Below are 27674 nucleotides of genomic sequence, written 5' to 3' on the forward strand. Positions count from 1 at the left end.
GTTGACCTGTTGCAATGCAATATGGGATGTTATTTTTACATCCAGGACAGAGGAGTTCACACTCTGGGAGAAAAAATTCACAGAATGGACACAGGGTTGTGGCCTCTTCTGTCTCGGATGTATCAGGTCTCCTGACCATGGCCTCGATCTTCTTTTTGTATTTGGCATCTATTTTGTTGTGGTACTCAGGCCTCATCAACATGGCTGCAAAGCTGAAAGCAGAGTTCTTGAGGCCTTCTCGGTGACACTCGATCACCATGGACGTCAGGATTGGCACAATGTGTGACGGAAACTTGCTGATGTTGGCCACCCGAATAAGCGTACGTGCCCTTTTCATATGCTCTCCATTTTTAACATGAATCTTCACTAGTATAGAAGATGCTGAATCATATGTGCAGAATCATGAGGTTGGTGGTCATCTCAGAGGGAATTTTGATCTGGGATTTAAGTCCTGCATACATGCTAAAGAGAAGGTCGTGAGCATTCTGATAGTTTCCGGCAGACTGCTGTTCTCTGGCAATGATGATGGTGGTCCAGGCGGTCTCTTGGTATTGCTTCAGGGCCGTGTACAAGCGGAACAGGTACTTGGCATCCTTAGGCATGCCATCACTCTCTCCCATCAGATGGTCTGTCGGCAGACTGGTCAGCAGTTCATCTTTGGCCTCACCAACAGTTTCAATTGCCGTTTCTGTTGCCGTATTACCTTCTGAGCTTGGACTTTTGAGGAAATGTTTAAGTGCTCGTGAATATTGGCCACACAGCAAGAAGAATTTTCCAGCCTGAAAATGTCTTTTTTCTCCTTTAAAATATAAGGCGATGCTTTGATAGTCTTCATTAGTGGTATCTTCAGAACCAATAATGTCTGCATAGGTTTCCATTTTGTTGTGCTGCTGAGCCAGTGTGAAAGCTTCATTATTACATATGGGCATAACAAGAAACTGGATGGCAGACCCGTGGTCACCCAACTGTAGAAAAAACCTGGCTACCATTTTGTCACCATCCAGAGACTGGATCTCTCTGACTTTGGGTGGTAATGAGGTATCGATTGTATCAAATGTCCAACTGCAGGATGTAGATAGTGGGGGAGGCCGTGTGTGTGTGTGTGTGTGTGTGTGTGTGTGTGTGTGTGTGTGTGTGTAGGGGAAACAGGAGTATATGGGTACTCTCTGTACTTTTCTGCTCAATTTTGCTGTGAACCTGAAACTGCTCTAAAAAATAAAGCCTTATTATTAAAAAAATGTCAAAATAAAGAATAAAATGTGACAGAGACCATATGTGGCCTGTAAAGCCTAAAATATTAATTTTTTTTTTTTTTTTTAGGGAGAGGGAGAGGGGCAGAGGGAGGGAACCTTAAGCAGGCTCCACACCCAGCACAGAGCCTAATGCGGGGCTTGATCTCACGACCTGAGATCATGACCTGAGCCAAAATCCAGAGTCACACTGAGCCCCCCAGGTGCCCCACTATTAGTATTTATTATCTGGCCTTTTACAAAAAAAGTTTACCAAGCCCTGGACTCTATCACAGAGGAACTAGGGGATGAGGTGCTTAGTTTCTCTCTCATGTCATGCCCTGTCCCCTAATTCTCCTGGGTACTCAGTGTCTCTGATGGCAGAGTTGTTCTCATTGAATTTACATTTCATTGCAGGTATATGAGTGACCTAAAGCTGCAAATTAAAACGGAGAGAAAGCAGTGCCAACTGCGAGCAGGGCAAGGATGCCAATTCCTCCACCCCCTCCACCGCCCCCTGGTCCTCCTCCACCGCCCACTTCTAATCAGGTAGGTTATCTTTCCAACTGGGTCTCTCAGAACCTTCATGGATACTTAGGGCTTCCTGGTGTAAGGCATACTCTACTCAAAGATATGTGGTGTAGAAAGATAGAGTATAGCTAAGTGAAGTCTGCCTTCATTAACTAGTTCTGATTTCTGCGAGATCCTCTTAGTACTGTAATGGCTTATCTTGTTTTCTTTTCCTGGTTCAGTCTAAATGGAGATTTGGACAGGTCACATCACAGTAGGAACTTGTCTTTTGCCCCTAAAACTATTTGTTCTATAAAGGTCAGTACAGCATTTCTCTGGCATCATTGAGGAAAGGGATGGCAACTCCTAGTGGTTGTTTCATCTCCTCCTCTTCTACTCCAAACAGTTCATCCTAAAGCCAAGTCCATCAAGTCTATCAGCCCATCAAAAAAGAAAGGAATTTCTGGAAAATACTATTAAGAAAGCTTAAAGGTTTGATAATGGGAGGACAAAAAGCAGTGTGGTTTCTGAACCAAGTAGGCAACCGCTTTTACTATATGTGGATTGTGATATCTGGTGTCACATGAGAAAGAAGCAACCTGGGTGCTCTGTCTCATTTTTTTTAAGTTTTTATTTTTATTTTATTTTATTTTTTAATTTTTAAAAAGGTATTATTATTTTGAGAGAGAGAGTAGGGAGGGGGCAGAAGGAGAGAGAGAATCTCAAGCAGACTCCAAGGTGAGCACAGAGCCCGACATGGGGCTCGATCTCACGACCCTGAAGATCATGTCCTGAGCCAAAATCAAGAGTTGGACAGTTAACTGACTGAGCCACCCAGGCGCCCCTTAAGATTTTATTTTTAAGTAATCTCTACATTGAACTCACACCCCTGAGATCAAGAACTGCATGCTCTACTGACTGAAACAACCAGGTGTCCCTGCTTTATTCAATTTTGTAAAATTTAGAAGCGAAAGGAACTTAGGGAATGAATACCTTGGGGGGAGGGGGTTGTTATATAACAGATGAGAAATAGTGCCCTAAAGTGTCGGTGTATGTGTGTGTTAGGTATTTAACATATGAGAAGTACTGCCTTAAAGAGGAAAAGTGATTTGCGTAGCTAATTTATTTTAGAACTAGGACTAGAGTAAGGTCTGCCAACTTGTTTTTTTCCATAAGTTCTTGTTTTTAGACATTTTGTTTGAGGATATGTATGAACCCCCTTTCTGGATGAAATTTTACATGGAAATTACACTTAGATGGAAGTCTAATAAGTGAAGTAGTTAAAAGCAGAGCTGCTCTGGTTATAGTGGGATGCAAGGACCCAGAATATATCCTTGGCTCTCTGTAACCTCTTGGAATACTGCCCTGCATCGTGCTGTCTTAGTCATTTACTCAATAGCCTTTTGTTGGGGGTTTACTGAGTTTCAGAGATTGGCTACGCATACGACTTAGAAAATCCAGATAATTTTACTTTATGCTTCTATATTGCTTGAGTCTTTCCCAACAAGCTTTATTTATATAATTAAAAGAAAGAGAGGGAAAACATGCAGATAAGAAAAAGAAGCAAATAAAAATAATCTGTAATATCATCAACCAGAAAAGAGACAACTTGTGCCTTCGAAGGCTCCCAGCACAATGGGCAAGATAGACAAGTCAACAGGGAAATTCCATGCTTTGCAGAGATAAATGAAGGCCACAAAGAAGCATGCCTCACATACTGGCTGGAGGGAGTGGAGGCAGTCAGAGAAAGCTTCTAGCCAGGAGGTGATACTTGAGCAGAGTTTTAAAAGATGAGTAGTGTTTAGCCAGAAAGAGAAGAGGGAGGGCAGGCACTTGGTATTGAGGAAATAGAATGAAAGGGTGCTGATTTGTGGGAAAGCATACTCAGGATTGGATCATGGCTTGAGGGGCCTGGTGGGAGATGAAGCCAGAGGCAAAGGCAGAGGGTTTTGGCTTTTTCTCTGGGCAGCGATGGGGAGGTAGTGTATTGTCAGCAGCAGGAGTCACCTGACTGGGCCTGTGTCAGAAAGGTCATCCTTCACAGTGTGGACAGTGGCTTGGGGTTGAGACTGGAGACAGGGAAGTCAAGACTTGGAGATAGAAGCCTATTACAGTTGAAAATCTGAGAGTTTGCACTAAAGCCATAAGGATGGAAGACTACGAGAGACACTTAGTAAAATCTTACGGATTTGGTGACTGATGCAAGGAAGAGGAAGGAGGTTGGAACAACTGTAGTTTGGGGGATTGAATGATGGTGCCATTTAGAAAGCGAGGTTTGTGGAGGAGGATGTGAACTCAATTTTAGATATGTTGAGTAATGTTTTAATAATTTTCTCTTTACAAAAGTAATATATTCAAGAAATTTATGAACCATGGCTGGGGCGCCTGGCTGGCTCATTTGGTAGAGCGTGGAACTTTTGATCTCAGAGTTGTGAGTTTGAGTCCCACAGTGGGCGTAGAATTTACTTAAAAAAAAGAAGATTTATGAACTGTGGGTAAGGATAAAGGAGCAATTACCCGTAATCCAGCCATTCATAATAGTTTTGTGTATATCCTTTCCCTCCTTCCTTCCTTTTATCTCTTACTTTTTTAAAGTAGGCTGTGCTGTATGTACCTACTGATTTTTTTCCTTTTTCTCCCTCCCCCATGCTGCTATGCGTACTGAGTTCTAATCTGCTCTTACTCATTCATACATGGTGAATGGCTTTTTACATCATTAAATGGTTAGTGATATCATTAAAAATTTTTTTTACTGTACTAACAATGTGGCAAAAATTAGAGAATGCCAACAAAAATAGAAAATATTAAGCTATTAATAATTAATCTTTGTTAACATTTTATATGTTTTACATATTTATTATAGCAAAACTAGAAAATTCAAATAAATATAAAGAATTATTACCCCAAATTAACTTTTGTTGATATTAGTGTATATATCCTTCTGGAAATATTCGGTATGTCTGTACCTTTTTTTCTTTCAATACAACTACTGCTTATTGAGCACCAGACACTGTGCTAAGCCCTTGAGAAGTGTTATTATCTCATTTAATTGTCAAAACTACCCGGTGAGATAGGTTTTACTATTATTCCTATTCTATAGAAGAGAATATTAATCTTGTTAAATGTTTTGTAATATTCTTTACTTGATTGTGTCAAACATTTGCTGTCTAAAGATACTTCCACATCATTAAGAGCTTAACTGGCATTTTCCCTTCTATGCTTATGCCATCAGTGTTCCTTTTGATTGAACTTGTAGATTATTTTCAGTTTTATGCTATTAATAACATCTTTGTGTACTTCTCTAGTTGTTTTCTTAAAGTTAATTCGTAGGTACAATTCTTGTGTAGACTTTTTATTTTTTTAATTTTTTAATTTTTTTTTAAGATTTTATTTATTTATTTGACAGAGAGAGACACAGTAAGAGAGGGAACACAAGCAGGGGGAGTGGGAGAGGGAGAAGCAGGCTTCCCACGGAGCAGGGAGCCCGATGCGGGGCTCGATCCCAGGACCCTGGGATCATGACCTGAGCCAAAGGAAGACGCTTAACGACTGAGCCACCCAGGTGCCCCTTGTGTAGACTTTTTAAAGGTGTTTGGTACAAGGGGTGCTTGGGTGGATCAGTCGGTTAAGTGTCTTATCTCTTGATTTCGGCTCAGGTCATGATCTCAGGGTAGTGAGATCCAGCCCCGTGTCGGGCTCTGCATTTGGTGTGGAGCCTGCTTAAGATTCTTTCTCTCCCTATCTCTTTGCCCCTCCCCACCATCTCTCAAAAAAAAAAAAGGTACGGGGAAAAAAGGTGTTTGATACATAAACTGGAAAGATCATACTAATTTACCTTCCTCCGGATAATACAAAAGAGTACCTGTTCCCCTCAATCCTTATGACCACCATACGAAGTTACATATTCTGTGCATTTTTTTGAGCATCCTCCGTGTGCCAGGCACTGTACAACAGTGAGCCGTAGACCCTGCCTTCATGAAGCTAGCAGTCTCCTGTTATAATTTTAACTTTTACCAGTTTCATTGGTAAATAATGATACTGTGTTTTAGCCTGCATTTTTAATTTTTTTTTCCATATTTGCTGGCTCCAGGATTTCTTTTACACAGTGTTTATATCCTTTGCTTATTATCCTATTGATTTTTTTTTTAAAGATTTTATTTATTTATTTGAGAGAGAAAGAATGAGAGATAAAGAGCATGAGAGGGAGGAGGAGGAGAGGGAGAAGCAGACTCCCTGCTGAGCAGAGAGCCCGATGCGGGACTCGATCCCGGGACTCCAGGATCATGACCTGAGCCGAAGGCAGACGCTTAACCATCTGAGCCACTCAGGCGCCCTATCCTATTGATTTATAAGTCATCTTTATGTTAATGTTGCATAGAGTTAGGACACTACCTTTGTGTGTCACAGATGACTTTTTCCTTCCAGTCTATCATCGACTTACTATATTCCTAAGTAAATAATTTATAATAAACAAGTCTTTCAGTCTTTCCTTGTATTTTAGTTGTCATGTCCTTCCCCATACTTATTTTTTTCATATAGTACTCTGGGTGTTTTTTACATTTACGTTTTATAACTCAACTAGAATTTGAGAGTAAGCTATAAGGTAGGGATTTAACTTGATTGTTTTTTCTCCAAACTTAGCCAGTTATTATTAGTAGCTTATATTTAATAGTCTGTGTTTTCTGCACTGCTGAAATACACTTTTATTATTTCTTTTTTTCTTTTTAAGAATTTTTATTTATTTATTTAAAAGAGAGAGGGAGAGAACTAGTGAGAGCATGGGCAGAGGGGAGGGTTGGAGGGAGAGGGAGAAGCAGACTCCCCGCTGAGCAGGGAGCCTGACATGGGGCTCTATCCCAGGACCCCGGGATCATGACCTGAGCCGAAGGCAGATACTTAACTGACTGAGCCACCCAGGCACCCCCACTTTTATTATTTCTTATGTAGACGTAGGTTTGTTTATGGACTTTTCTGTTTTCCATTTATCTGACTGTCTGTCCCTGTGCTCCTGGTCCTAGCTTTTGGTGGTACTAGTCCCATTTTCTTAGTTTTTTTCCTATACTTAATCTTCCAGATAGATTTTAGAATCATTTTTTAATGGTTTCCAAAAAATTCCACTGTGTGGTTAATTTAAAAAGCTCTACATTTAGGGCGCCTGGGTGGCTCAGTTGGTTAAGCGACTGCCTTCGGCTCAGGTCATGATCCTGGAGTCCCTGGATCGAGTCCCGCATCGGGCTCCCTGCTCGGCAGGGAGTCTGCTTCTCCCTCTGACCCTCCCCCCTCTCATGTGCTCTCTCTCATTCTCTCTCTCAAATAAATAAATAAAAATCTTAAAAAAAATAAAATAAAATAAAATAAAATAAATAAAAAGCTCTACATTTAAAAATTATGTAAGGAACATGGTATGATGTGTTGCATTTTAGGTATATGTGGGATATTCATTTGAAGATGTCCTGTGGACATTGGCACATATGGGTGTGAAGCTCAGGGCCAGGAGTGGTGATGAGATACAAAGATTTGAGATACTTGGGCTTTTCAGCAATATTCAAACCCTGTGACCAGGTGAGCTTGCTCGGGGGGATTTAGATGGAGGCTGAGGATAGGACTCTGAAATGGCATTTAAGAGGTAGGTGGAGGGTGAAGAACTCAAAAAGAAATAGGATGTTGGAAGAGACCATAGGGTAAGTGGGAAAGGCATGGGCTTTGACATAATCAGACCAGCTCTGCATTTACTAACTATGTGACATTAACTTTTCTAAACCTTCATTTCCTCATCTTTGGAATGGGAATAATACGGCTATTTTATTTTATGTTACTTTATTTTTAAAAGATTTTATTGACTCGTTTATTTGAGAGAGAGTTTGTGCACATGAGCAGGGGGAGGAGCAGAGGGAGAGGGACAAGCAGACTCCGCACTGAGTGTGGAGCATGCCACGGGGCTTGATCTCATGACCCCAAGATCATGACCTGAACTGGAACCAAGACTCGGACATCTAAGCGACTGAGCCACCCAGGTGCCCCAATATGGTCTATTTTATAACATTGTTTAGAATATAAAGTAATAAGGGGGAGCCTGGGTGGCTCAGTCGTTAAGCGTCTGCCTTCAGCTCAGGTCATGATCCTGGAGTCCTGGGATCGAGCCCTGCATCAGGCTCCCTGCTCGGTGGGAAGCCTGCTTCTCCCTCTCCCACTCCCCCTGCTTGTGTTCCGGCTCTCGCTATCTCTCTCTTTTTCTGTCAAATAAATAATCTTTAAAAAAAAAAAAAGGAATATAAAGTAATAGGGAAGCAATAAGGTCTGTTAGTTGAGATACAACAGGCATTTTGGAATCAACTGGGTTGGGATCCTTGCTTTACTATTTATTGGGTGCATAGCCTCAGGAAACATTTCAACTATTCGCACTTTCCAAATGGGTTATGATGATAATACTTATTTCATAAAAATATTTCAAGATTTAAATGAGATAATGGAAGTAACATGCTTAGCCTGAGGCATAGTAGGGACTCAGTCAGTGTTTGCATTCATACATGTAAAGCTTCTAACACACAAGCCCAGCACACAGGTACTCAGTATTACTTAAGGCCTCTTTTTTTTTTTTAAAGAGAGAGAGATGGGGGGGGTGTTGGGAGGAGGGAGAGCAAAAAATCCCAAGCAGGCTCTACGCCCGGGCTTGATCTCATGACCTCAAGATCATGACCTGAGCTGAAATCAAAAGTTGGACACTTAACTGACTGAGCCACCCAGGTGCCCCAGATAAGGCCTCCTTTTGGGAGCTTCTGAATAGGACCTGCACCCTTCACAGAAGGCACAACAGAAGAAGGACTAAGAAGAATGAGAGCGCACATTGGTACGGATATTTGGTGCAGGATCTGATTAGGTTAGAGAGGCATTAATGAAATCCAGCTTGGCTTAAGGTATTTATCCCAAGCTCCTGGTAAAGGGAACTATTTAGGATGAATAGTTATATTTTCCCCTCTTCCTCTAGGCACACACAGAGCAGCCCAAGCTGAGTAGAGATGAGCAGCGGAATCGAGGTGCCCTCTTACAGGACATCTGCAAAGGGACCAAGCTGAAGAAGGTGACCAACATTAATGATCGGAGTGCTCCCATCCTTGAGAGTGAGTCTAATAATCTTCATTTCCTAGTGAGCCACCAGGATCCCAGGATTGACTTGGAGACTTGGCTGTCATTTTTATTGTTGGGAACATTTTGTCCTTTAGGAGAGTTTTCTTGGAATGTTCTTTGGCTGTCTTCACATCTTTTTATTTGAATACCGTAGAAGTTTCTTTTTGACCTTTGGGAAGTATTCTCTGGGGAAAGGCTCCCATCTCCTACGGTAACTAGTGCTCTCGTTAGGGCACATCCTTGGCTGTTCTCTGAGGAGACCATCGTGTCACTAAAAACTGCTAAGCTGAAGCTAGTGAAGATTTTATAATTGCCACAAGTGTCCATTCTGATAGGCCTCTGGAGAGTTTGCTCACACCTGGATCCCTAAGTCCCTGGCCCCCTTACCATATGGGACTTGGAGAGGAGAGCCCAGAGAACTCTGCTGAAAGTGTCTTGATCCTGGTTTTCTCTTTGCCTTTCCTAAATGAGGGAAGTTTGGCTCCTTGTTCCTTACGTTCTTTCTCTTTCATCACAGTGAAGAGTTTCATCTCTACCTGAAGGTGTGGAGCTGAGAGGCCTAGCCTTTTTTTTTTTTTTTTTAAATGCAAAAGCAGGGTCGCTTTGTTTGCAAATTAAAGCCTAAATAGAGGAGGGGTTTCTACTCAGGATTGACTTGCTCACCAGCTCCCAGCATGTGAAGTGAAAACCCTAATGGTATGCTTTCCAGAACCAAAAGGAAGCAGTGGTGCTTATGGCTCTGGAGCAGCTGCCCTGCAGCCCAAGGGAGGTCTCTTCCAAGGGGGAGTGCCGAAGCTCCGACCTGTGGGAGCCAAGGACGTTTCAGGTATCTGATCAGTACTTTCTTAGGATGTTTCCCAAGTGCGTTAATTTCTGACTAGTCCCAAGTGGGTCATCTAGGGTTCAGGTGTGTGGTAGAGGTGGGAGGAAGGAGAAGTGGGAGCAGGGGAGGAGTTACAGAGCAGAATAAAGCCAAAGCTGAGGGATTAAGTAAAAATGTGTTCAACTTGTATCAGCAGTATTTGTCAGTGAGCCCTGAGCCTGAAACCAGATTAAAATCCAGAACTATACAGGTATTTAACCTGCTACCGTGCAGGTTACACTAAGGAGGCTGGGTGAAGCAGAGATACTGACTAACACGTATCTAGCTCTGTTGATCGCATGCTACCTGGTGTATTTGTAGAGAACCTAGCTGGTAAGCCAGCCCTACAAGTCCCCAGTTCTCGAGCTGCTGCCCCAAGGCCACCGGTGTCTACAGCCAGTGGGCGCCCTCAAGATGATACAGACGGCAGCCGAGCCTCACTCCCAGAACTGCCCCGGATGCAGAGACCCTCGTTACCGGACCTCTCTCGGCCTAATACCACCAGCAGTACAGGCATGAAGCACAGCTCCTCTGCCCCTCCTCCGCCACCCCCGGGGCGGCGTGCCAACGCACCCCCGACGCCTCTGCCCATGCACAGCAGCAAAGCCCCTGCCTACAACAGAGAGAAACCCTTGCCGCCCACACCTGGACAGAGGCTGCACCCTGGTCGGGAGGGACCTCCTGCTCCACCCCCAGTGAAACCACCCCCTTCCCCTGGGAATATCAGAACGGGACCAAGTGGCCAGTCTCTGGCTCCTCCTCCTCCGCCTTACCGCCAGCCTCCTGGGGTCCCCAATGGACCCTCCAGTCCCACTAATGAGTCAGCCCCTGAGCTGCCACAGAGACACAATTCTTTGCATAGGAAGACATCGGGGCCTGTCAGAGGCCTAGCGCCTCCTCCACCCACCTCAGCCTCCCCGTCGCTACAGAGTAATAGACCACCTCCCCCAGCCCGGGACCCTCCCAGTCGGGGAGCAGGTAAGTGCCTGGAAGCACCTTTTCTTCCTATCAGACAGAGAATTGAGTTTCTCTTCTCACCCTTTTCTCCAAAGCTCTCCTTCAGCGATTGAAGAGAAAAAAGAATTCACTTACTCATTCAACAGGTTTACTGAGTGCTTTTTTGTGTGTAAGACTGCTTTTAGCGAAACAGCAATCAATAGAAAAGACAGAAGATTCCTGTTCTCTGTGGACAGTCAAGCAAATAAACTAGTAAAAAAAAAAAAAAATTAAAAAAATACATACATACATATATATAAAGACACAGTATGTAGATGCTTTAGAGAAATACAGAGCAGAGAAGGGGAATAAGATATACTGAAGTGGAGGGTGATGGTGGTATTTTTTATTGCAGAGGTGGGTGAGAGTAGGGTTAGGGAAGGCCTTACTGATAGAGTAACGATCTGGCAAAGACCTGAAGAGAGTGATGGAGTAAGCTAAGCAGTTATCTGGGAGAACAGCTATTGCAGGCATTGGGAACAGCAAATACAAAGGCCCTGAGACTGGGGACAGCAGGGAGGCCATTGTGGCAGGACTGGAATGAGTGAGGGGGGAAGAGTGGCGGGACATGGAGGTCAGGAAGCTAGATTTCCACAGGAGAATGCTGTAGGACTTTGTCAAGACTGGGATTTACTGGGTGAAATGCTGAGCAACTGGAGGCCGTTGGAACCGAGGAGAAACATTGCTTTAGCTTTTATTTTTTATTATTTTTTAAAGATTATTTATTTGATAGGCAGCAAGAAAGGGAACATAAGCAGGGGGAGTGGGAGAGGGAGAAGCAGGCCTCCCGCTGAGCAGGGAGCCAGATGCGGGGCTCGATCCCAGGACCCTGAGATCATGAGGGATAATGACCTGAGCCGAAGGCAGACGCCCAATGACTGAGCCACCCAGGCGCCCCTGCTTTAGCTTTTAAAAGGATGACAAACTCGGGGTGCCTGGGTGGCTCAGTCGGTTAAGCTTCTGCCTTCGGCTCAGGTCATGATCCCAGGGTCCTGGGATCGAGCCCCGCATCGGGCTCCCTGCTTCTCCCTCTCCTGCTGCTGCTCCCCCAGCTTGTACTCTCTCTGTCAAATAAATAAATAAAATCTTAAAATAAAATAAAAATAAAAGGATGACGAACTCCTGTGTTGAAAACAGACTGCAGGGGACAGAGGTGGCAAGGGAGACCACTTAGGAGGCTGTTGCAGTAAACCAGGCAGGTAGGTAGGACTGCAGCAGGTTTTGGGGGAAGAAGACAGGTGTTCACTTTCAAACAAGTTTGACATGCCTGTTAGCCAAACACCAGTTCATTATTTTCTCTTGGATGTCTGTCAGACTCTGAAGTTGAGGTGAAAGATCTGGGCTAGAGAAATTTGAATGATACTGAAAACCACATGCTGGGTGAGCTCACCTAGGGAGTCAGTCTAGATAGAGAAGAGGTTGAGGCCTTTATAGTAGAGGTCAGAGATGGAGAGTAGCAAGCAGAGGAAGCTAAGAAAGAGCCCCTAGTGAGGAAGAAAACGAGGATGCTGGAAAGATGCCAAGATGGAGTGATTAGCTGTGTCCAGACTAAAAACTGAGAATGGCATTGGTCTTAGCAACATGGAGTCCTTTGGGGGGATCCCCAAACAACATAATATCCTTTTGGTAGTTTCAGTGGAGTGGTGGAGGATGAGGGTGAAAGTCTAAGACGTGTTTGGGAACTTGGGGATAGGGAGAGAGGAATTGGAGATAGCAATGTATAGATCTCAGCTTGCTTAAAGGGGAGCAGGGGTGGGGGCGCAGATAAATGGGATGGTTGCTGGAGGAGAATGTGGGATTGAGGGTTGGGACCCCTCCTCTCCAGGATGAGAGATATTTCAGCATGTTTGTATACTGATGAAATGATATAGTAGAAAGGGGGGAAATTACCTGAGTAATGTTCCCTAAAAGGCTAAAAGGAATGGAATCTGATCCATAGGTAATGGGTTGACCTTAGATAAGAACACGGTTCTTCCATGGTAACAGGAGGGAAGGCAGAGTGCATAGTCATAGATGATAGATGTAAGTGGGTAGGTAGGCGTAGTGATAGGAGCATGTGCAAAGTTTCTTCTGTTTGTTTGGTTGTTTTTTTTTTTTTTTTAGATTTTATTTATTTATTTGACAGAGAGAGAGATAGCGAGAGCAGGAACACAAGCGGGGGAATGGGAGAGGGAGAAGCAGGCCTCCCGCTGAGCAGGGAGCCTGACGCGGGACTCGATCCCAGGACCCTGGGATCATGACCTGAGCCGAAGGCAGACGCCCAACGACTGAGCCACCCAGGCGCCCTGTGTTTTTTTTTTTTTTTAAGATTTTATTCATCTGAGAGAGAGAGAAAGAACAAGTAGGGGGAAGGGCAGAGGGAGAAGCAGGCTCCCTGCTGAGCAGGGAGCCCGGACATGGGGCTCCATCCCAGGACTCTGGGATCATCACCTGAACCAAAGGCAGATGTTTAACCGACTGAGCCAACCAGGTGCCCCTTCTGGTTTGTTTCTTATTGGTGAAATAGAAAACAAGGACATCTGCTGTGAATGAGGGGAGGGAAGGAGAGAGAGGGGCATGAAGTGGTCCTCTGGGAACGTGGGAGAGTGAAGGGGGTGGGGAAGTGTGCTGGGATAACCAGCAGCATGAAAGGCTAACTCAGGATTAGGAGCCATACCCTCAAAGTGAGGTTAGCACAGTGTGTGTTCAGCTATGTGTTTGCAGGTGCTGAGTAGTGGCAGCCTGGTGTTTAACCAAGGTTAGCTTTTTTAGGCATGTGGGGCACTAAGGGAGAGTGGGGCAGGGAAGCTAAGGGTGTAGGTCAGGGAGTGATTTTAACAGTGGACCATGAGCCTAAACTGGGTGAAGAGGGGATTAAGGAGCTCTAGAAAAAGAAGAAGAGGTTGTGTAGTCCTTTTACAAAATAGCATGACTGAAAGTAGAGAGTTAGGGAGACCATGAAGCTCTATGGGACCTTCTTAGACTCAGGAATTTTGGCTCTGGTGTCCTCTTTTATCATTGGACTTTGAGCCACATCCTCCACAAATGGCTTTTGAGCTTTTAAACAGTCCTTGCAGGTTTGGATCATTGATTAAGAAATTAGGTCATCAGGAAGCACGTATTGAAAGCCCTTTAACCTGTGCTGCTGCTTGGTGAGGTACGTAGAGATTTGTATTCTGGGAGCTGGCAGTCCAGCATACGGCAGTCGTACGGTAACCTGGTACATTCCTGACCCCGTGTCTCCCTGGCTTTAGCCATAAGAATCCTAGTCCTAAGGTGGCCTTTGATTCTACAAAGTTTAGGTTAAAAATGATTTTTTAACTTAGGGATTTTTTTTTTTAATATTTTATTTATTTATTTGACAGAGAGAGAGAGAACACAAGCAGGGGGGGAGCAGCAGGCATAGGGAGAGGGAAAAGCAGGCTCCCTGCTGAGCAGAGAGCCCGATGCGGGGCTTGATCCCAGGACCCCGGGATCATGACCTGAGCCAAAGGCAGACGCGCTTAACCAACTGAGCCACCCAGGCGCCCCAGGGATTTTTTTTTTTTAAGATTTTATTTATTCATTTGTCAGAGAGAGTGAGAGCGGCAGGCAGAGGGAGAAGCAGGCTCCCTGCTGAGGAAGGAGCCCAGTGCCAGACTTGATCCCAGGACCCCAGGATCATGACCTGAACTGAAGGCAGATGCTTAACCAACTGAGCCACCCAGGCGTCCCAGGGATTTTTTTTTTTAAGACTCTAAAGCGAAGCAGAGCCCATATCTTTCTAATCCTATCCAGGAATAGAAGCGGGGAAAAATATAATTTCTGTGGGTTTAACTGAGTAGTTTTATTTTTTTAATTTAATTTAATTAATTTATTTTTTTAAACTAAACTGTAGGCCTAATGTGGGTCTTGAACTCAAGACCCCGAGATCAAGAGTCACATGCTCTACCGACTTAAGCCAGCCATGCATCCTGAATTGAGTAGTTTTAAATGTCTGCAGACTTCTTGCTTCCCACTTCGCTGTTCTTTCTTTGTGGTTTCTTCAGAAAAATGTGAAGTTATGAGCTTTGTTCTTTTGTCCCTTAGCCATCACCAACTTTGAGACCTGATGGAGGCCTTGGCCAGCTTTCCATCTCTGTAACCAGAGCAGCAGTTCTTAGAGTGATAACGCAGAGAGAAAATTGAGATATTTTAGTCAGAGATCTTGTGAGTATTGGCTCTCTTTGTTGTGTGACATTGGGCAGATAGCTCTGATTCTGAGTTGTTTTTTTTTTTCCCTAAGATTTTATTTATTTTTTGAAAAAGAGACAGCGAGAGAGGGAACACAAGCAGGGGGAGTGGGAGAGGGAGAAGCAGGCTTCCTGCGGAGCAGGGAGCCCAATGTGGGGCTTGATCCCAGGACCCTGGGATCATGACCTGAGCCGAAGGCAGACGCTTAATGACTGAGCCACCCAGGTGCCCCTGATTCTGAGTTTGTTTCCTCACGTGTTCATAGTACACCTTCAGGGGTGGTTGTAAATAAAAGTATGTATGAAAGTTCTTTGTAAACTGTAGTATGCTGATAACTGTTAATGGTTTTATGCAAGGGTTTCCAGGTAGTTCATGGATTTATCTCTGTTATTAAATCATATGACAATATTATGTGATAATATACTTTTGTTTCTATATGAATTATTTACATTTGAAAAAGTATGGAGTCTTTTGTCTTCCCAGGGTGCTCAGGGACCAATTTTATTGGTCCATAGGGTTTCTGAATTTTTTCTTTGCAGAGTAAAACACACTATTTTTAAGGGAATTTTTAAATTTTGTTCATTTGGGGGCGCCTGGGTGGCTCAGTTGGTTAAGCGACTGCCTTCGGCTCAGGTCATGATCCTGGAGTCCCGGGATCGAGTCCCATATCGGGCTCCTTGCTTAGCGGGGGGTCTGCTTCTCCCTCTGACCCTCCCCCCTCTCATGTGCTCTCTCTCTTTCATTCTCTCTCTCAAATAAATAAATAAAATCTTTAAAAAATAAATAAATAAATAAAATAAATTTTGTTCATTTGTTTATTTTTTGCTTTCCTCAAAATTGGGTTTCTCTAGGTTTACAAAAGGTGATCTCCCACCCCAAAGTTTCTTCTACAAACTGCTTCTTTCTTACAGTCCTTGGGTTCCAGCTCTGTCACTTGAAAGGGTCCTAAAATTGTATGTGACAAAGAGCTCAGAAACTTACTGGAGATGGCAGAACCTGGTTGGGATGACCATCCCTGAGGGAGGGCAGATTACTCTTAGTCCTGCTCTATTTGGCCAGTCTGGGGTGGCTCTAATCACTGCCACCTGCCCAATGTCTAGCTGGTGTCCTTTTGAGCCTAGCTAACCCTGCCTTACACTCCTTGACCTCCCCTAGAGTAGATACAGACTCTTAGGGTCCTGAGAAATCTGGGTTTTAGGGAAATATTTTGAAGGTGACCTGAAAGAGCTTTGGTTTGGGCAGATTTGGGATGAAATCAAGGTTCAGAGATCTACTAGGTGGTGGTAAGGAGGCTTCTCTTTTTTTTTCTTTTTTTTTTTAAAGATTTTATTTATTTATTTGAGAGAGAGAGTGAGAGAGAGAAAGAGCACAAGAGGGGGGAGCGGGAGAGGGAGAAGCAGACTCCCTGCCGAGCAGGTAGCCCGATGCGGGACTCGATCCCAGGACTCCGGGATCATGACCTGAGCCGAAGGCAGTCGCTTAACCAACTGAGCCACCCAGGCGCCCCAGGAGGCTTCTCTTTAGTTATTGCTTCTAATAGCCCCTGTCCATACTTAAACCTTGAAAAGAGTGAAGGAGACATTCAGAGTGCATCTTAGGGGAAGTGAAAACTAACATTTACTGGGCCTGCAGTGCTGGACCCCTTGTCTACATAAGTCATCCCATTACTGCATCTTTCTTAACTGCGGTCACTCTACAGAAATTCCAACAGTAGTTCAGGAGGAATAAGAAGATAATACTCTTGGGCGCCTGGCTGGCTCAGTCGGTAGGAGCATGTGACTCTTGATCTCAGGGTCATGCATTCAAGCCCCACGATGGGTGTAGAGCGTACTTATAAAAAAAAAGATGATGATGATGATACACCCTTTATCACTAAACCAGTGTTGTCTGTTAAGCTGAGTAGTCTCTCCATGTATTATTTAGGAAACAACTATTTATTGGACATGGCGTTGGTACCAAAAGATAAACTTCTGTCTCAGTGGGTTATACATTTTGGGGGGAGTTAATATAGTACTTAGGGTAGTTAAGTAAAGCAGTGTGGGCATAGTGGAAAGAGCAGATGTGTGCCGAGTCTATTAAATTTGTGACCTCAGACAAACAGCCTGAGTCCCAGTTTCCTCATTGTGAAATGGGGATAATACCACATACTTTGCAGGAGTGGCAGAAGAATTTTTAAAGTGCAATGCCTATAAAGTACCTGGGACAGTGCCTGGAATATAACAGAAACCAAATAAATGGTAGCTGCTCTTTTCGTTAGTTAATGAAAAGAATAGAACAACATAATACAAACACCTTACTCAGAACCTATTCCAGTGATGTTGCCATGTCTTCATACATGTTTTTGATGTTACCTTCTACTTGGTGACACATTTTTATCTTTTTTTTTTTTTTTTAAGATTTTATTTGAGAGAGTGAGCTAGAGAGAGAGCGCACAAGCAGGGGCAGAGGGAGAGGGAGCAGCAGACTCCCCACTGAGCAGGGAGCCTGACGCAGGGCTTGATCCCAGGACTCCGGGATCATAACCTGAACCGAAGGCAGACACTTAACCAACTGAGCCACCCAGGCGCCCCACATTTTTGTCTTTTAAGAGTGAATTCGGGCGTCTGGGTGGCTCAGTTGGTTAAGCGACTGCCTTCGGCTCAGGTCATGATCCTGGAGTCCCGGGATCGAGTCCCATATCGGGCTCCTTGCTCAGCAGGGGGTCTGCTTCTCCCTCTGACCCTCCCCCTCTCATGTGCTCTCTCTCTCTCATTCTCTCTCTCAAATAAATAAATAAAATCTTTAAAAAAAAAATGAATTTGATTTTTGAAAAGAGACATAGGTATGAATATTTTTATTGATGGTTGTGCAACCTCAGAAATGAGATATGAGGGACATCTGGGTGGCTCAGTCAGTTGACCATCTGATTCTTGGTTTCGCTCAGGTCATGATCCTGGAGTCGTGAGATTAAGCCCCGCGTTGGGCTCTGCGCTCAGCACAGTTTGCTTGTCTCTCTCCCTCTGCTCCTCCCCCAAGCTTGCACACATGCGCGCATGCACTCTTTGTAAGATAGATAGATAGATAAAATCTTTTAAAAAAAGAAAAATGAGGGACGCCTGGGTGGCTCAGTCGGTTAAGCATCTGCCTTCGGCTCAGGTCATGATCCCAGGGTCCTGGGATCGAGTCCCGCATCGGGCTCCCTGCTCCGCGGGGAGCCTGCTTCTCCCTCTCCCTCTGTCTCTGTCTCTCTCTCTGTCTCTCATGAATAAATAAATAAAATCTTTAAAAAAAAAAAAAGAAAAATGAGATATGAACATCATATAATATTTACGGATCTGCCTGGTTAGAAACTGGGTTTGGAGACAATTCCCAAAGAGGCATTCCCAGTTTTTCTGAGCAAGGAGCCTATCATCGGAGATACGCAACTCTGCAGATGAACCTACTATACATATTTTGAGAATCACTCATTTTAGTCTGTACTACTAAATGCTAGAGTAAGTGACACAGCCTATAAATGCTATGGGAGAACAAAGAAGGAGGGGATTAGAATAGAGTGCATTGCTTTGGGAAAGCCTGTAGAAGATGGGGCTTGAGTTGAATCTTAAAGGAGAGGTAGGGTTTGGTAGTAAGGGAAGACGGATCTCATTTATGCGTCTTTTGGGGGAGTCACATGAGCAAAGCATATGTGGTTTGGTTTAGTCAGCACATGTTGATTGCATACCTACTGTGTGCTATACATTTGGCTGAGCTTGGGAACTCAGATGAATGGACACTACCCTGACTTAGTGTGCTGGAGAAGAGGCACATAAAATGAAAAATTACAATACAAGATGTAGTAGAGAGATACAGAGGCGACAGTGGGAGTCTCAGCCTAGGAATCAAGCAAGGAAGAGGACAAGGTGAAATCAGGCTGCCTGGCATGGTAAGTTACTATGTAAGAAAGGAGGCGCCTGGGTGGCTCAGTCGTTAGGTGTCTGCCTTCGGCTCTGGTTGTGGTCCTGGGATCGAGCCCCGCGTCGGGCTCCCTGCTCCGTGGGAAGCCTGCTTCTCCCTCTCCCACTCCCCCTGTTTGTGTTCCCTCTCTCCCTGTGTCTCTGTCAAATAAATAGAATCTTTAAAAAAAAAAAAAAGAGGATGATGGGGTGAGACCCAGTTGGGGTTGAAGCTAAGGATTTGAAACTTCATGATAGAGGAAATGCAAAGCCCTTGGAAAAGTTTGAGCAAGTATTTTGGAGGAGATTAGTGAGTTGGTATGCAGAATGGATTGGTCAGAGAGGAGAAGCAAGGAGAACATTTGGGAATCTTTTTGCAGTAGAACAGGCTAAATATGAGAAAGCTTTGAATTAGGATTGTGGAGGAAGGCATGGAAAGGCGGGGAAAAGACCATCAAAAGTAGGCAGTTCTTGACTGACTTGTCACAGGAAATGAAAAGGGTCACACATTTATTCCGGACTTTGAGACCTGGAAGAATGTTCCCGCTGTTAAATAGGGGTGAGAGGAGGTTGAATCTGATACCCGACATGCTGCCTGGAGGCTCCTAGAGCCCTGCTCTTTGGGAAAGGCACCAAAGCACTCTTAGACCACGTCTCTCAAATTCCCCCACCCCTCACTGTCTCTGTGTCCCAGCCTAACTGCTTTGGATTTTGCTTGCAGCTCCTCCACCCCCGCCACCCATGATCCGAAATGGTGCCAGGGATGCTCCCCCTCCCCCCCCACCGTACCGAATGCATGGGTCAGAACCCCTGAGCCGAGGAAAGCCCCCACCTCCGCCCTCAAGGACGCCAGCTGGACCACCCCCTCCTCCTCCACCACCCCTGAGGAATGGCCACAGAGATTCTATTACCACTGTCCGATCTTTCTTGGGTAAGTAACTAGGTGTTTTAGTCTTATAGTTCCTGTGTTGACTTCACTAATTCCAGTGGCCACTCTAGAGTGGGAATGGTCATTGGGTATCCTTTGTTCACAACAGTTCTTCTCCTGACTTTCCCTCAGATTTCTGGGCCCCCTCTATTGACATCCCTTGTCTTATATGAATTCTAGGTATGATTGCTTTAGAAGAGATTGAAGTAAAAGCAGGAGGTGGTGTGCTAATAACTCCAAAGCTATACTCTCTTGCCCCCCAAGGATCATTTGTGGTTAGCTTTTAGGTCAGAGACTTTATCCTTTTCAGGATTATTCAGACAGGAATGATGTATCTTCCTAGGAAAGAGAGGGCCTTTTCTGGACCTTTAAAAAACAACAACAAAAACAACCCATGGTACACAACATTAATAATACAGAGCCATTACCTGGCTGTGTTACTTTGAAGAAGTTACTTCACTTCTCTGGGACTCACTTCCCTCATCTGTGAAATGAGGAGGTTGATGAGATCAGAAGTGTATCAGATTTAACTTTTTCAAGGTTATAAATGAGTCTTAGGCCCCACCTAAGAGATTCTGATTCGTTGGGTCTAGGATGGAGCCCCAAGGAAAGGTTGTCTGTAGGGTTTCCTCAGACCCTCTGTTGAGGACCCTGGAAAGATCTCTACAGTCTCCTTCAACCCTAACATTCTAGGTTCTTTTTTTTTTTTTTTTTTTAAAGATTTATTTATTTATTTGACAGAAAGAGAGCGAGAGCAGGAACACAAGCAGGGGGAGTGGGAGAGGGAGAAGCAGGCCTCCCGCCGAGCAGGGAGCCCGATGTGGGACTCGATCCCAGGACCCTGGGATCATGACCTGAGCTGAAGGCAGACGCTTAACGACTGAGCCACCCAGGCGCCCAACATTCTAGGTTCTTGAATGGTTGCCTCTTCTCTGCACCCAGTCTAGGCTGTTCCTAATTGGGGGACCAGGGTTTTTGGAATGTGTTTGAGCCACACCGATCGAAAATCTGAGCCTTCTAGAGGGGCCCACAGAAAGTGGGAGCGGAGACCGTGAGATGGCTGCCCCAACTCTATTGTATAGAGTTAAATGAGGGTTATCTGGGCCAGAGGGGAATTATCTAGTTAGATCTCTCACTAGCTGGTGACAGAAATTCCCATTTTAGGTTAATGTCTACCAGTCTGTGGATTCAGTTCAGTTGGTTTCCCATGGTGACAGTCTCTAAGATGACTGTTAACTGAAACAGAACTGTATTTCCTTCTCCTCCATGCAAACAGCTGGGCTCCTTTCCTGTGAAGTGCCTGATTTTTGGTGGAAAGATTTGAAGAACCAATTCAAAGACTCATTCCTTAATGTAAAGAGCCTCTGAGCGTATCCTCTGTGTGTGCAAGGTGCATAGAGAAATGCTGTTGCTGGCCTCAGGAACCTTGGTTTAGTGGGCCAGGGAGGCCCTAGTGGTCCATCAGAATTCGAGGGAGGTTAGCAAGGGGGTGGGGGGCTCAGAAGTGATACAGAATGTGTGGGAGCACAAGGAAGGGTGATATGACTTAATATTCTGTTCCTTTCCCAGATGATTTTGAGTCAAAGTATTCTTTCCATCCAGTAGAAGACTTTCCTGCTCCAGAAGAATATAAACACTTTCAGAGAATATATCCCAGCAAAACGAATCGAGGTGAGAAGAGTAGTCAATGAAAGTATTTCCATAATTCCATAGAAAGTAGAATTGGTGTGTTTTTCTTAGATTAAAATTTGCTTCTCCTCATCTGCATTTTCTAATAAAACAAGGAAACAACAAAACCAGTCCCTAAATTTTGAAGGTTAGCTTAAAGAGTCTGTCATTTCAGGAATGTTTGGGTTACTCAGGGTTTGGTGGTTGACCTTATGTATGTGGTTTTTATTTTTATATTTTTCAGCTGCCCGTGGAGCCCCACCTCTGCCACCCATTCTCAGGTGAAGCCCGGCTTGGTCCTGTTCCTCAGGAAAAGGATGGACCCTCTCCTCTGCTCAGATGGTCCCTTCCATTCCCCTGAAACCTGCATGAGAGCTCCTGATGTGTTTCTCCAGTGCAACCCATCTCTAGACACCAAGCGTCCTCCCCACTCACCTCCATCTATGCATCTCGTCTCTAGACTTGGTGATTGGACTCTTTATATTGACAGTAGGGTCTCAAACCCTGAATCCATGCCTCCTCTCGCAAGCCCTGCTAGCCAGATGAGGAAAGGGTTTCCATGTCTCCTGCTTTCCTCTTGGGGAAAGGTGCCTTGTTGTGATGAATGAATTCATTGTTGGGGCAGGGTGGAGAATTGTACTCCTACTTTCTCCTACCCACTGTGGGGGAAGCGTGGTGGGTATATTATGTTTCCTCATTTGGGAGGCTGGCATGGCCAGGACTTCTTGGGGGTGGGCATTTTTAGTGAAACAGGAAAGGAATTTGCAGAGAAGTGATCTGTTTTAAAAGGTCAAGTTTGAAGAAAGGGCAAAGAAATGGGTCTGCTTTCTTTTTAGGGGTATTTTGGTTTTGCTCTCACCCCACCCCATGCCACCACCCCAGGGAGAAGTTGGATATTATAAATACTAAATACTAATCAGTTGAACTAAACATCTAATAAAAAGAGAGGGTGAAATAAACGGGGGATCCTTTTAGAGCTAGTCAGTTTCTCTGCAGCAAAGGGGCCAGGAGCCATTTGTGTCCTCTGGGATTCCCTGCCCATTTGCCTGTTTCCTCAGGGTGCTGAGGCTGAGGGCTGTTATTCCTCTCTGCACTGCCCATCCCCTCAAAAGAAAAGTCACTTTGATTCATTACGGATTCACAAACTCCAGAACCCTGCAGTGGGAGATGGAAAGATCAGGCGTTGGCCTTGACACCTCTGAAGTCTTTTCTGACTGGCCCTGACGGCCTGCTCAGAGACTTTAGCCCCTGATGGGTGCCCAGGATGACAAGGGAAGGGTGAAGCACCTCGTGGAAGGGATCAACTCTGTGGGCTTTGAAGGATTTTAAGGCCTGCTTGTTCCAAAGTTCACAGCCCATCTGAGTGAGCAGGTACTTCCTGTTCCTTTCCACTACTCTTGCCTTCGGAAGACTGCAGGGGTTAACACAGCAGAATAGAGAAGGGTGAAGAAGCTTATGGGGACAGTCAAAGATTGCTCTGTGCCAGGAAGCACAAAGACTTTGGTGAGGTGTGCCTCAGTTCAGTTGATCTTCCTTGGCAGCCAGCAAGCAATATGTTTCTTCGTCTTCCAGGTCCTAGTTCAAGGGCACAGAGGAAATAGAGGGTCCTAGTCCAGGTAGGAACTGAGCTTGGATGGTGGGATGGGACTTCACCATTCTCCAACAGCAGGATGGAGCTCCTGGGCTCTACAGGTGGGATGGTTTAGTTTGCTACAACTCTTGCCAAGTGCAGAGACTGCTCAAAGTTCGGAGTGAGAGCAGGGAAGGAGCCAAGGCTATTCTTGAAATGGATGGGGAAAGTCAAAAATTTTCACCAGGTACATCACAGGCTTAAATCGCCTTCAGGACCTCTCCAATCTCTTGGATCACAGACTAAGGATCTGTGCATGGTGCCCAGAGAAACCCAAGTCTTCCCGTGCCAGATGGGAGAGCTCTCGGCTTGGGTTCTTTGTACAGGGTCTGCTATCCTCTGCCATCCCCTGGACTTTATCGACTTTTGGAACAAACCATGTTGAGGTCTGTCACCATAGCTTTTCTAATCATTCTCTTTATCATTTTTATTTTCAAATCTGTTAGCAGTTATCTCTCAGCAGTATCCGCAGCATTCTGAAACCCTTAGTGCTGAGACAGGGCACGCACGAGTGGAGGGAAAAAGAGAGAATACAAGAGTTAATTAACCCTGCAGCAGAGTTCCAGGGGAGATGCTGACCAGTTACTGAACTTGGACTGTGAAGTCTTCCCATTTGTTTTTGAAATGGGAGTTGATGCCTTTTGTATAATGTTATTAAAGTGTATCCTTTTTTTTTTCCTTTACGCAAACACAAAGCATCAAAATAAGAATCACAAGTAAAAGCCAAACCCTAGCTTTTCATTGGGGCTGATATCTTCCTCTTCTGTGACCTGCTGCCCCTCATATTCCCCAGCATTTGGACTGTGTCACATGGGTATTGATTGTATTCTCATTTTCTTGGCCTCATGAAAAAAGGCCTGGGCCTGGATCTAATCAGACGGATTTTCTTCTTGAGAGCATGTTGATGGCACAGTACCTATTTAAATGTCTTTGCCTTATACATTATTTGGTCCCTCTGTTAATAACAGATTTATTATCATGTATATTTACTATCGAAGAATGGGAATGTGATCCTCATAGTTATTGGATCTATTTTGTATGTTGTAAAAAGCTTGTAATATAGATTTAAGGTGGGCCGGCTGCAAGAGCACTAAAACTTCTCACCTTTTAAACTGCTCTTTTTATCTGCTTGTGGGAATGTCGTCTCTTCAGTGGAAGATTGGGTGGTCTCATGTTGAGACTCTTGCCCAGTCCCATTAACCCCCTTATTCCCTCCCTCCCAGAAGGAAGAGACATTGCCCAACTAAGCATCAGGAAGCTGTGTTATAAGCCCTTGTGTGGGTTTGGTTTTATGATGTTTTTCTCTAGTGGGGAAAACTTAATTGTTTCTTTCCGCCCTTTCTGGGAAGCAGAGCAGTGGCTTCCAGATTTTTAAATGAGCTAGATGCCCCTCTTCCCCCCCTCTTCTTTGGTCACCAAACTTGGATCAGATCACTTTGATATTCCAGGTGTGGTCTTTCTGTTGTGAGGATTTCCTCCAGCTGCAGAGCCCCATCATCCTCACAGTCGGGCTCCCAGAGGAGGGCGCCTAGGGCTACCCAACCTGATGGATGTGAGGCTGCTTGTCTCCAGAAATGCATCCCAGCCCTCCCAACTGGCCAAGGCAAGGAGACTAGCCACTGGTCATTGCACTGGGGGCATCCCCTCACCTCATAGCTTCCCAACTTGAAATCCAGATTTACCTCCAGGGAGAGGTGAGAAAAAATTGTAAATAGACTTGCTACAGAGCAACTCAGGGTTGGGGTGTGTTTTAATTCTCCTGATCACTTGAAATAATCTGTAGGCTGAGTGCTTATGGGAGTGGGGGAAAAATGTGACTCCAGGGTCCTTTCCTTCTGCAAAGCTCTGGGGGTGGAGTATAGGGCATCTGAGGCCCTTTGATGGCACTACACTGAGCTGTCTGTCCTTCTGGAAACCCAACCTAAAATCAATTGTAAATCCGATTCTTCACATTCCAGTTGTAGCCTTTCTTTCCCTACTGAATCTCAGTCCCTGGCAATGTGGTCAAGGTGGCTTTCTGTAAGCCACCCGGACTTAGGGAATGGAAGGCATTACAACTCTGCCTTCAAGACTCCTCTCTCAAAAGCGAAATGAAACAAAACTACAGCCACCTTCAAAACACATACAAAAAGAAGGATAACTTTTAACTGAAGGAAGGATTTGGTTCCATTCAACTCCACGGTCATTGTGCCTTTACTTGTGTTAGATTTCTGTGCTTTCTTCCTCTCTTTCTTTGAAGCAATTAAAATCTTCCTTGATAACTGTTTCCTTCTTTCTACTCTTGTTTCTAACAACCTAGTGGGTTTCCTCTCTAATTGTCTTAAATCTCATTCCACTGGTGGCAGAGGGGCCAAGCCTTCTTTTCTCATGTCTAACCTTTGTCCTTTCCCACGGACCAGCATGGAAGTCCTAGTCAACACTGAATAAAAGACTAGAGTGACGTGTGCAGAGTGTGTGTGTGTGTGCACGTGCGCGTGTGTGTGGTGTGTGTGTGTGTGTGTGTGTCCATCTTTGCATGTGGATCAGTTTTCTTTTAAAAATAATTTATTGTATGATTTATTTTGGAGTTATATCCCAATTGCAGTGCTCCCTCCCAATAAGCAGTGATTCCTCTCTCCCCCCCCCCCCCCCCACCCCTCTACAATGTATAATCTGGTCTCAGGTTGGATTCTTTGGTACATTTCTTTCTTCTGGATGCTGTGCAGTTTAATTAAACCTTGCTGAAAAACAAAAACCAAAACCTGAAAACTGTGTACTCTTGTCTGGAACACCACCTCCAGTGGTGGCATAGGGAGGGGAGAACATCTGTTGCTTCTGGTGAGTGTAGTGGTTTGACTCTAGAACCTCTAAGAAGGTAGCTACACTGACTTGGGCAGAAGCATCTGCAGCTTCCCAGGGGTCTTCCCTCCTCCCTTCCTGCTGTGTTTTGAATATCATAGTTCTCATTAACCATGCTCACCTGGGTGACTCTGGTAGTTTTGGTCATCATTTATGTTTGCCACCTACCTTCCCGAGGCCCATGATTTCAGGGGACCCAGGAGACGCTCTGGCCTTGTGTCCTCTCCTCACATCTCTTAGGATTCTTTCTACCTGTGTTGCATGGCAGATTGTCCCACTGAGGTATGGGAGAAAAGGTGGGGGCAGAGCAGACAGACTGTGTTTATTTTTATTGTGGGTGTTGGCTTTTTTTCTTCCCTGCTTTTTAAGTTGCAATCTTGGCTGGCTTTCTTGAACTTTGACTTGGGGTGTAAAAACTGAGCCAGACATTCTCTGCTTACTGTGGTCAGCTGACATAATCATCGCTAAGACTTAATGAGCTCACCTTGCACTTTCATCACTAGGAGAGGTCTTGAAATTATTTCCCATACTGATTCATAATGGGTGTGTGTATGAATCACTTTCACATAATTTAGATATAAAAACCTATGAGAGGGAGGGGGGAAAAGGCCTCCTTTCATTTTCATCTATACTTGCCAGATTGGCTGAATCCCTGATTATTGTTATTAATCTGATTAATAAACTACCTATTTATTGATTTAATTGTTCCTCCTGTGACTTTACATAGCCCTCAAATGGAGCTTGCCTGAATGACCCTCAACTTCATAAACCTGTAAGGTTTCTCTGTCCTGTTGGGGTGGTATTGCTAGTTTGTGTGTGAGTGTGTGTGTGTGCACGTGCGTGTGCACACACAACAAGGCTATTGGAACAGGTCCTTCCAGGGTGATTTGATTCCTTCCCTCATGATACTGTGTATCAGCAGGTGATAAGGACACTACTCTCATTATTACTGAGACACAGCTGCTTACTGTGAGTGTTCCTGTTTTAAGTATTTCCTGGCCCAGCACAGCCACAAACTGTGACTCTGAAGCTGCAAGGATGCTGCCTGTCTGACTTCCTATTACTCTGCAGACAGAGGTAAGAGAACCAAAATGTCAACCTCAGGATCCTAACCACCCCAGAGGATAACTGCAGAGAAACGCTTCGCATCTGACATCACTGGAGCCCAGTCTAGATCGCTTTTACACGTAATTGAATTCATTTTCCACTCCTAGGTTTAGGGGTATGAGATTTAAAGGACTATGTGCTATCCAGCCACAAAGTGTTCATGAAAAATGTGGAAATTCATTTGGCAGGGATGTCCTCTCCATTCCTGTAGCAAGCATTTATTGCATACTTTACTATGTGCCAGGCACCTGCAATATGAAGATGAATAGGACTGACTGGTCTTTGCCTCCAAGGAGCTCAAGAGTCTAGTAGAACACTTCAAGGCAGCTACCAAGAGAAACATATGTAGGTTATTAAAAGGCTTTATGGCAGTCAGCCCGGGAAGGTGGATGGTGTGTGGCCTTCCAGACAGAGGAGAGAGCAAAGACAGAGGCCCAGAAGCAAGACACAGTCTGGTGGCATGTGCAGTGTGTTCCTGTAGTATCAGAAAGAGAGAGCATCATGTAGGTAACCTGATAGAGACCTTTCAATCCGGACCTTCTGTGATTCTCTGCCTGCTTCCACAGTGGTCCTTTAATCTTGTAGGCTTACCCTGGACCAGTGCTTTTCTTCCTTCTTTCCTCATAGGCTCCAGGATGAATACTAAGTACTCATTGCTTTCCGGGCTCCCTCTAGCCAC

The 27674-nt window shown here is 44.7% G+C and overlaps 1 protein-coding gene across 1 annotated transcript; it reads left to right on the top strand.

Annotated features, from left to right (window-relative positions):
* The first annotated feature begins 1651 nt into the window (after positions 1-1651).
* WIPF2 (WAS/WASL interacting protein family member 2) lies at positions 1652-26486 on the top strand. Its single transcript, XM_021704159.2, has 7 exons — positions 1652-1778; positions 8725-8857; positions 9574-9690; positions 10048-10704; positions 19546-19755; positions 21322-21423; positions 21665-26486. Exons 1-7 carry the CDS (start codon positions 1716-1718, stop codon positions 21703-21705), a joined length of 1323 nt encoding a protein of 440 aa, XP_021559834.1. The 5' UTR covers positions 1652-1715; the 3' UTR covers positions 21706-26486.
* The last annotated feature ends 1188 nt before the right edge of the window (positions 26487-27674 follow it).

The sequence above is a fragment of the Neomonachus schauinslandi genome, chromosome 15, assembly GCF_002201575.2.
Source record: "Neomonachus schauinslandi chromosome 15, ASM220157v2, whole genome shotgun sequence".
Lineage (NCBI taxonomy): Eukaryota > Metazoa > Chordata > Mammalia > Carnivora > Phocidae > Neomonachus > Neomonachus schauinslandi.

Coding starts and splice junctions, on each gene's coding strand:
- WIPF2 (XM_021704159.2), top strand. CDS start 1,716: ATGCCAATTCCTCCACCCCCTCCACCGCCCCCTGGTCCTCCTCCACCG. Junction 8,858..9,573: donor GAGTGCTCCCATCCTTGAGA/GTGAGTCTAATA, acceptor TATGCTTTCCAG/AACCAAAAGGAAGCAGTGGT. Junction 21,424..21,664: donor TCCCAGCAAAACGAATCGAG/GTGAGAAGAGTA, acceptor TATATTTTTCAG/CTGCCCGTGGAGCCCCACCT.